The sequence below is a fragment of the Protopterus annectens genome, chromosome 13.part0 (genome assembly GCF_019279795.1).
Source record: "Protopterus annectens isolate FY-2018-M chromosome 13.part0, PAN1.0, whole genome shotgun sequence".
NCBI lineage: Eukaryota > Metazoa > Chordata > Ceratodontiformes > Protopteridae > Protopterus > Protopterus annectens.
The window spans coordinates 173,203,751-173,214,462 of NC_056747.1; the positions used below are offsets into that span (position 1 = coordinate 173,203,751).

The 10,712-nt window shown below is 37.1% G+C and overlaps 1 protein-coding gene across 1 annotated transcript in view; it reads right to left on the reverse strand.

Moving 5' to 3' along the window:
* INSR (insulin receptor) overlaps window positions 1–1,578 on the reverse strand; it is a 1,335,646-nt gene extending 1,334,068 nt beyond the window's left edge. Inside the window, exon 1 of the mRNA XM_044090750.1 lies at window positions 375–1,578. Within this exon, the coding sequence (XP_043946685.1) occupies window positions 375–456 (82 nt within the window). The 5' untranslated portion in view covers window positions 457–1,578. The remainder of the gene's footprint in view (window positions 1–374) is intronic.
* Between the last annotated feature and the right edge of the window lie 9,134 nt (window positions 1,579–10,712).

Genomic DNA, 10,712 nt, shown 5'->3' on the forward strand with positions numbered 1-10,712 from the left:
CACCCAGCGCTTGTTTACAATCCAGGCGGATGAGGTAACAAGGGGCCTTCGTACACACTCACATCCAGCCGCCTCCATTTTGGTCTTATCCCGCATGAGGCCCCCCCCACCCACCACATGCCTGTTCTTTAAGCAGGCTGTGAGGCCCGTAAACCACAGGGAGAGCTGGGACACCAGTTTTCATTCAAATATTTAAAAAAACATTCCACCTATTGCGTAATTTGGTAAGTAACCTGCGGCAGCGACGAAAAGGGGTGGGTATATATACCCCAACCATCAAGTAGTCCCAGTACCCTTTGCACAGTCCTTAAAACATGTCATACAGTACTGTAAGAGAAGAAATATAATATGTGTTTACATTACTCTTTACTTACTTTCTCCATTTACAGGTGCAAGGCAATATCCAATAAAGAAACCAAAGACTATTAAAATTAGAATCCGTATACTATAACCCATTCTCTCGACCAAAACAGAATCAGTTTGCACATATACTCCCAATAGCAGCAAGGAAAGATATCCCTCTTTTCCAATGGATAATTATCTTGATGATGCCTTTTCTTTAGGGAAAAAAACAGCTCGATAATCCCGAATGTAAACAACCTTGGGGGAAAAAACTTTTGTGGTGTTTATATCCACATCTTATTTGCCAGTCTGAAGATACAAGGTTGAAAAACGGCCTCGAACCACCTTCTGTGAGGCCCAATAAAGGGGTAACATAAAATCTTCTGTTAAGAATTCAAGTTCTCGCAGAAATAGTTTTAAAACTATATTGCGTTTGTTAAAAAAAATAAATACACACACAGATCTTAGCACCTGTTTTTGTTTTCAATATCTAATTCACTGCTTCCTGCAGGATTAAAAAAAAATTACAGCCGTCCCTCCTCCCAGGTAAGTAGCACTTCAAAACAAGTTCTACTTCAACATGTGTCTCTTGTAGAGATGTTCTGTCAACTTTTTTTCCTTTTCATTTATTGCAGGAAATAACTGCTTTAGAAATTATTAGGAAAAAAAAAACACGCAAAACCCCGTTTCTGATTTCAAGTGAAATTCTAGGAAAAAAATCCCCGATGTCCACTCTCTGCTGGTCTTCTTAAACGAAACATTTCCCTTTCTAAATAGCTTTCTTTAAGTATTGCTCTGGAAATGAAGAATGCCAGAAGTACGCAGACAGTTAGGAATTACGACGGTACTGTGTTTCAAACCAAAATCAGACCAATTCGCAAATACTACTACTACTACTAGTAATGTCATCAGGCCGCATAAAGCTCCCGAACTGTGGAAAACTCCAGTGTTTAATCCTTCTTGTCTACTTGACAGACTTTTTATTTTTCCGAGAACGACCCCGTAGCCACGAATAATATAGATAATTATTTCAAAAGCAAGTCTACAGAATAAGTTAGGCTTAAACCGTGAGATTTAACGAAAAGGAAAAAAAACTTTTAAGTTTCTTTTCTTTTTTTTTCTCTCCGTCTCTCTCTTTAGTGTCTCTGGCCAGTAAACAAGAGCTGCCAGTCAGCTGCGATAGTGGTAGGAATTTCGACAAACATGGACTGGATTACTCAAAAACGTGGATTGGAGTCTCACAGTATAGCTCTGAAGAAGTACTAGAGAAAGCGTAAAACAAAGGGATGATGATAAAGACCTGAAGCTAAGGGGTGGGAAATGGAAAGCCCAATTAAAAAATGCAAATTGTATCCCTAAGCACGACAAGCGGAAGAGCAACTTGCTCTTGGATCAGTTTTGTAAACCTCATTAGCATTTGTTTTCACAGTGGTGCTGTCATGGGAAGAATAATTTAGGTTGGTTCTGTAACTATCCTGTATGCACTTGCCTCACATAGGGAAGGTGATACTACAGATAGTAAAAGGCAAGAGTCTTCAAGATTTGTTTTGAATCCTAAATATAATGTAAGTTGTTTTAATTAAAAAAAAAAAAAAAAAAACAAGAAACGGCATTTTTAGTTCAAGAATAATAACTGAGTTTTAAATGATCCCATTTGAAGGTGCAGAGCTACATGTTGGCACTTTTTTATTCAGAAATAAGTACGTGGAATTGCACTAACCTGTATTTTCTTAATAATTAAAAAATCTTTTCAATCTATTTACCAATGCTGTTTAGTGATTTTTAATCTAAGCCGCCACCCATATGATATGGGGACATTTGCCAGCCATATGAAATATAAACACTCACACTTTACTGTATTGCTAATGCTAACACTGAACCAGCATGGTGAATTTTATTATGTGACTTGACTTCCGTGTTTCACACAGTTTGAACATTTTTTTAATGTATGTATTTGTATTTATCGACTAGGTGAAGGCATTTATCTCCCTGGACCTTGTTTTCCAGTCGCAGCCCCAGAAGCACTGTCTGGTTAAGGGACTTGCTTAAAGTCACACAGTAGAAGAAGGATTAAAACCCAACAGGTCACAGCCCTATTTTTGTGCTGGCTGCCAGACGTGACTACTTCGCTGTATCTCGGTCGTAGCTGAAAATGAACCCATGTTCGTCTGTGAGCACAATAAATACTTAACATGTGCATGTGAGTTAAATGGTTTGATGTTGCATTGTGCGACTGATTTCACCCACTAACTGATCTTCTTCTACTTCTTTCGGCTTTTAGGGGTCGCCACAACGGATCATCTGTCTGCTAATGATTGGCAGTGGAGTTTTACGGTGTCGAGTTGCCAGCCCGGCACCCAACCTTGCACAGACACGCACACACTCACACCTAGGGGCAATTTAGAGTGTCCAATTCATGATATTTTTACAAAATAAGTTGCTGCTGGGCTGAAGAAAAATAAGAGGTTCTCTGAAATGATGACTTCTCATTGATCCAACCTGACAGAAACACCAAATATTTGCAGCATGTTTCTTATTAATGCAGCATGACAGCCTTGGAGCTGTGCTGACTTATACCCATACCTGGTGTTTTGGGCACAAGCAAAAATACATAATGGTACTAAGATGATTAACTTATTCCATGTCTCAAATTTCATTCTGTGTAAAATGTTAAATTATTTAAAACCATTTTGCTATAATAAGATTATGTATATATTAAGGGTTTGTATTTGTTATAATAATGTTGTAAAGTAAAATGGAAATGAGTTTTGAAACAGTACACCACCTCAGACAAGAATTTATGGTTTTATACCAAAACTCTAAATCCTCAACAAACCTGTCTTGTTTTCTATGACATATAGCCTAAATGTTTAAATAAAATGATGTGCATATCATGAAAAACAGTAACTGTAGTATAACTAGGTAAGCCCACAGTACATGACTTGGTACTACTGGCTGGTTAAGTCACTTGCTCAGAGTGACACAATAAACAAATGAACACAGAAAGAATCAAACCCTGTAGCTTTCACTACAGAAAGCAACTTGTTGTAGCTTGTAATATAGCAAATGCACATCAGTCAGGCCACAGTCATCTTGGGTAATTTAACTGCACCCTTTATTGTTTTTTGTTTGCGTCTGAGATGCTTGATTAACTTTGGTTAATTTCTGTTGGGCAAAATGTTGCTGCTTATAAATGTACCGTGTCAAACTTGGTGTATGTCTAGCTACAGCCATGATTCTGAAGAAGGGCTGACTTACCCAGTAGGATGCTTGTTCATTAGTCTTATTTATTCATTTTTAATTGGTTGAGGCATATAGGGATGGTGTAAAAGACTGTAGTAACACTTAAAACTCTTGACCTGTATTTCATTCACATAGATTTTTTTTTCATGAATTTTTTCTGGCAGCCTGACACCCATATCTGGCATTGCAGTGACTGCTGAAAGCCTATACAGTCTTTCATTAAAATAATTAGGAAATCACAGATTGTTGTAGACTGACACACTTAATGTTTTTATTTATTTCTGTTCTGAAGAGTAGCAAAATTCAAGAGAGGAGGTCACCTGTAAAATGGATGGAAGATGAGGCAGTAACTAAATTTGGTATTAAGTGGCAGCTGTGGATAAGTAAAGGCAAAACTGGATAGAATAGTAAGAAGACATACATTGACTGAAACCAGGCACAGAGATGGCAAAAACCTTTTGTTTTAGAAGGCTTTTTCAAACAGGTCCGCATATGAAGAATGAATGAAATGAGAATGGCTACCTTGAGTTTTATTGGAAAAAAATATATATACATATATATATATATATATATATATATATATATATATATATATATATATAAGTTTTGGATGAGTGCTGTGTGCTAAGCCACAGACATCTTAAAAACTATATAGAACTTTGACATTATTTTGAAAAGAGTATTGAAGCAAATGAAAATAAGTTTGGAAAAAGGTAACCTAATTAATGTTTTTGCAATAAACTAGAATTAATGGAATGTAGTAGATGGCTATGCACTAATTTACCTAGTATATCTGAACAAATAAATTATAGAGCCTGTTTTAAAACAAAATTCTGGGAATAAGGTGCCTAAATATTCCACTATATCTGTTTTTCTCCCTAATATAGTATCCTACCTGCAGCTTTAGAGCTGAAACATTTACTGGGTGTGTTTGAATGACTGAGTACTTGAACGTTCATTTCCACTGCTGAATCCCTTGCCTATTTTTCCAGTTCAGGGATTCTTCATGCTACTAGCCCCTTGTAATATCCTGACATGCTCCTTTTTGGGTTGGCTAACCTCACGTGAAGTGACTCCCTGCAAAGTATTATTGTCCCTTAAATTATTTTTGGAAGCTGAACCTTGTAAAGAGCTTTTCCTTTTTGTCACTAGATTTGTTACATAGCCTGCCTTTCTCTATTGTTTATATGCTTTAAAATGTAAAAAAAAAAACATAAATGATATTAAAACCTGTTGCTGTGAAGTACTTGCACAACTCATTTTTCTTTACCAATCTTTTGCAGATCATCATCTCTTTTAGCACACTGATCTATACAAAGTGTAACAAATCCTCCCATAGGTAGGTATAGAATTCCTGAGATGCTGAGTTCCCTTCTTACATTCATCGCCAAACTCTTTTCCTTAACGTAGGAGCCTGGCTTTAAGTTAAATTAACTGCTCAACTGTTTGCACCTCCAGTTAACTTCTCAACCATAATTTTTCTAATGAAAGAAACACAGAACTTTGTTTTGAAATGATTACAATGAAGAGTCATACTTCCTTTTAAATGCATCAAATGTGAGAAAAAGAAGTATGGAGTCACCCTGAACAGGAATGACAGAGAGGAGATTGGCACGAGCAGCAGATTTTAGAGACCAGCTGTTCCCTGCATCTACACAGAAGATCCATAGAATGATATACCAGAATAAATCTGTGTGGAGGACATCCATGGAGTCATTCAAGGTAATGAACAGATGGGGGAAAAATAGAAAGGGGATAGAATGCCAAATGCACCTGCGTGACAGATTACAGGCTTGCTATCTCTTTTCTGCCATCAAGCAGATGAAAAACAATAGTTAGACATGCAGAGAAACATAGCAATTTTTTTGTTAGTGTAGCTGGTCTGTTGCCAAAAAATCAGTAATTCCATAGCCAGATATGTGTACTAATTCACTGGACATTTTTCAGTCATCATGACCTAAAGCAGAGTAGAATATACAGTGAATGAGGAAAATGTGGTTGCTGCATTCGAAAATGTTCGTGGCTGTCTTTAGAAAAGAGCTGTGGTACTTCTAACAGCCACCTGAACCTCCACCGTAACAGACAGAAGCAATCAATCTCAGTTTAACACATCATAAAATGGTGTGTTTTAATCAAAATGCTTGCTGTGGGAGTGGAACCCCCGACAGGCTTCTAATCTTTTCCTGTTACAAAGCTAAGTTAACAACCTGCTTTGCTAGTCTCTTTCATATCTGCAATTTGTGGTGGTGCCCTCAGAAAGTATGTTTTGGTTCTGATTTGGTAACAAACTCCTGAATGTATCAAGTGTCAGCTTCTTTTGATCAAATTCTGAACTAATGATATTTGTATTACTGAGTCACACTGTTATGTAGTGCATAGCTGAATCAGCTTGCCAAAATATGCTATTACTATGATTTACCATATGTCGCACTGCACCCTGTCTCAAAGGCATTTGTAGTAGTCTACATAAAAATTTCGTATAATGCTTTGTTTTTCTGTGATATGAGAACATTTTCATTTGCTACTGAAAAAGAATTCACAAATGAGTCACGTGCAGTTGCTTTTATAAAGTACTAAACGTAATATAGTGAGCCATGAGTCATTTCATTTCATCTCATGATGAGAAGTTTTTTTTAAATGCATGATAAAATGACAAACTTACAGGTTTTAGAGATAGGAAAGCACTGCTGTGACCCTCCTTTTAAGCACAATGTTTCTGTTAAGCTTTGTCCTGTTAATGAATATAGACTTAGATTTTATTGCATCAGGTTTGAATGTTAGTGAAATACGTTTCCCTCATTGTGTTTTACTGTTCTTAGTGCAGTGCTCATCAAAAATAAATAAAAACAGCGGACAAAGAAATAGCTGAAGGAAAGTGTTTGAACTTCCTGTTGTTTCTCAAACCCCCACTGTTGGAGATAACAATTCGGAGTCCGTGATGCATCATGATCGATGCCCAGTGCGATATTCTGAACAGGCAAACAGAAGGTTCAAAAACTGAAACTAGTTGTGATAAAGCTTGTGGATCTCATGCAGGACAGCTGACTGCTACGGATTGCAGTAATGGACTGATACGGAGAGTGTGCTGCCAATTAGTGCCGGATTTAGAGTAGCTAGATAATGATTATTCCTATTTAAGTACTATCCGAATTCTTGGTCCAGCTTACTTCAGTCACTTATGCAGTAGTCCACCAGTCTTCATGTTATCCACCATTTATTCTGATATAAGATGTTACAGTTTGTTTGACATGAAGTCCTGTTGTAGGCTTACTGCTAACTAATAGTTACACCACCATATTACCAGGGTTATGTAAACTAGTAGTAGTTAAATGTCAGGTTGCAAGTACAGCCCATCCCGCTAATGTTTTTTTTTTTTTTAAGCCGAAATAAGGAGAGGATTTTTACTGCACAAGGTGAAAAAATGCATCTGTTTGGTATTTTCCACTCACTGCAGCATGGCTCAGATTGCCTTATTCAAATAAATGAAAGCATTCATAAAGGAGCCCCAGAATATCAAGACCTGGATTGCTTAGAATTAAATTAATTTTGTTCTGATTGCTGTACTTCCTAAATATGCTGAAGTTGAGAATGCTTGCAGTGAAATCATGTTAACGTCTTCAGCTATATTTCTCTTTTGTTAATGCTTTATTAGTCATCTGTGAAATGTTTCTGTTTACATAATAGATGCACAAGAAGCTAGATGCTCTGTGATAGGAAAAGTTTTTCATGAAGGTCTGTTTTAATATCCACTGAGCGATAGAGCTAGTACTATAAAGTAATCTAAGCTAATAAGCTCAGAATATTTTCCCTTAACTTTTAGCTGCCCTCCCATCTATCCATATCATGCCTGTACGGCAGACTATTCATCTCCTCTTTTTTAATATTTATATCAAATCATGTAAAATGTAGTGTGGACTCTGCTTTCATTCATTCGTTGGTTAGCTTTTTGCCTATCAGAGCATTTTACACCTACTGCTTTTATTTTTTCTTCATTCTCCAATATGCACTTTAGTCAGTTCAGGGTTGAGGGGAGATGGAATCTATCCTAACATGCAGGAGGTAGAATGCTGGATAGGATGACACCCCATGGCAGAATGCACAAGCACTTGGCCGTGCAAATGCACATACATTTGCAAGCAGTTTGGAGGATTCCCAGTTCACTTGCTATATATCTTTGTGAGGAAACCAGCGGATCCAGAGGAAGCCATGTGGACATGCAGACTTTGCAGAGAAAGACGCCCAGCTAGGAACTTAACTGCAGAACTAAGAGATGAGTCAGATAGACTAACTGCTGTGTCACTCTGCCAGCCTAAATTCTTTAGTGTCAAAACTGTGTCTGAAGCACCAAATGGCAAGTGGTTACTTTTAACATTAATTAGATGGGCAACATGATTTAAACATTTTGGGAACCCCTGTCAGTACAACTCATATTTTTCTCACCGGTTGGGAAACACTATTAGCTATTTTTTCTATGGTAAAGATTCATGACTGTATTCATTTCAGTTTCTGGAATACTCTGCTGACACAATCAACACACTCACACACCACTAACTGCCAAATACAGTGCTGGATGGCCAACATACAGAACTAGTGTGACCCCCCCCCCCTCAAGGATTAGATGTCCTGTTCACCAAGCAACAAAGGTAAAACATTTATTTATTTATACATTTATCCTTTGTTGACTGCACTAGTCATACTAGGCTAGCAGCCTCTTTTCAGGGGAGGCCAGAGTTGGTATTTATACTAGTTTCTTTTAAATACCTTGAAACATTTGCCTAAACATTACAAATTTGGTACATCCACTAAATAATCAGTGACTGATTAATAATTGTTAACTGGGTTGGTACAGTCATTCAAAGACACTTTTCAGGAACAGTCCCCACGCCAAGAGGCCTCAACGACAGTAAGTAACGTCCTCAATAAGACAATGAAAAGGAAGAGGACCAACAACTAAGGGAAGTAATACACAGCAAGAAAGGAAGACTAACATATACACAAGCACTATAGCAAGTATTCATTGTGAACAGTATCCATTTGAATAGTGCTGTTCCCAAGTATCCCTAAGTTACAGTAAAAACTGCGAGTGATTAATATACCTTACATGATAATTGCAAATATATTTACATGTATGCAACATCTATAAACACACACACATCTGTGTTGTACTCTGTGTGTAAAACTTGTTAGGCAATGGCTAATGTTTGTGAAATTCACAAGGATAATTACATACTTGTGTTATTAAATTTCTCCTGTCGGTATATATGTTTTTCTTAAATTCTGTTTGCCACATATAAAACTGCTCATAAAAAGCAGATATGTTTCACACTTGTTATGAGTGAAAAGATGAACATATTATGAGGTAATATTGCAGTGCTGACTCGCATGAATTTTAACTCACTTCTGTGTTCAGATGAGAGTGATGGTAGTGACACCACTATATTACTTCTCCTTTATGTCTAAAGGGATTCATGAAATCTCATTCTTGTCCCAGAAGCAAAAATAGCTCTATTTTACATCACAGAGATCTCTATATGTGCCCCGTCTGACAATATAGGGGGATTTCATCAGTAATTTAATTCTCCAGAGGACAGACTCACACTACATCATTGTTGCTGATAATTATACAGGACTCTGAATCCCATTGATAAGGCATGCTATGGGAAAAGAAAGTAAATGCAGATCAGGACACATTTTGCTGAAGGATTTAATATCTTATCTTATGCTAGTTCCTCAAACCACACATTATAGGTCTATGTCAGATGATCGAGTTTTCAGAAACTCGAAATTCATATGGTTGAAACCATATGACTGAGTTTCCGAAAACTCGACCATCAAAAAAAAAAAAACATAAAATCTACCTTTTTGTAGGGGAGGGGGGCAAGCCTCCGGCACTTCCCACACCCCCTGCAAATTATATATACCAACTCTGAGACAACACTACAGTGAGGAAAAGGGTACATTTCCTGATCCTCACTGTACCGCAATCCCCATGCAAAAGCTTAGAGTTTACAAAAACTCGATCATATGGTCTCAACCATATGAATTTTGAGTTTCTGAAAACTCGATCAACTGATAGGGACCCCAGATTATTCCTTCTTCTTAGCTCTTTATAGTTACGGTCAAGGACAGGCATTTTTCTTAACTAACATCTGATCTCAGCATGGGTACAGCAAGTTTTTTTTTTTTTGTCAGACCACTCCCTGATTTAGGAAGCAATGAAAACTTCCTCGCAAATCAAGGAATCACTAACATTAGATACAACAGTTTGGGAAAAAAAGATCAATGTTTAACAGATTTTCATTTTTAAGAGGGGAGGATAACGTACACATGAATGTCAGATTTTTAAAAGCATTAATGACAGGGAACTTAATTTATTGTTTGTTTACTGGCATTTGGGTGATATTTTACTTGAGGGCCTCACCAGATGCACAGTAGCAAGCCCCGCCCAAAACCCACCCCGTGATATGTCATTCATGTAAAAAAAAAAAGAAAACAAGCGCACTGACATGTAATATAATAAATAAAACAGCAAAACGTTACCAATATGGAAGATAAGGGAATGCAGTTTAATAGGCGATATTTTAGTTGTGGGCCTCACCAGATGCGCAGTAGCAAGCCACGCCCAAAACCCACCCCCCGTGATATGTCATGAATATGCATTCCCTCCCAATGTACAACCGAAGAAAAAAAAGTGCACTTGACATTGTAATAGGACAGTAAATATAACAGTAAACTGAAGTAAATTACCGATATGGCTTGAGCAACATTTAAACAAAAAAACACTTTCTCGACCTTGGGGTATTTCAGTTTCTTAAGAGGACTGCCAGCTGCTAAATTATGGATTTGATACAACGTAATAGCTTCTTATTTAAACTAAAGTGTTTCTGTTGTCACAGTGCTTTTAATAGTCAAACAGTCACCAAAATCTCATATTGACACTTTGAACGGTTATGTGCTGTCAGTACAGTACGGAAGTGTAACCGCTTCTTTCTTTTACTCAGTTGTGGGGTTAAGTCTTTAAGTATTCCAGGGTGTTGCAGCATGGCTGAACTTTGATATGCACATATTGTGTATAACGACAAGTTTTAATCGACCTAAAATGTAAAAAAAAGAATATATAGAATTTA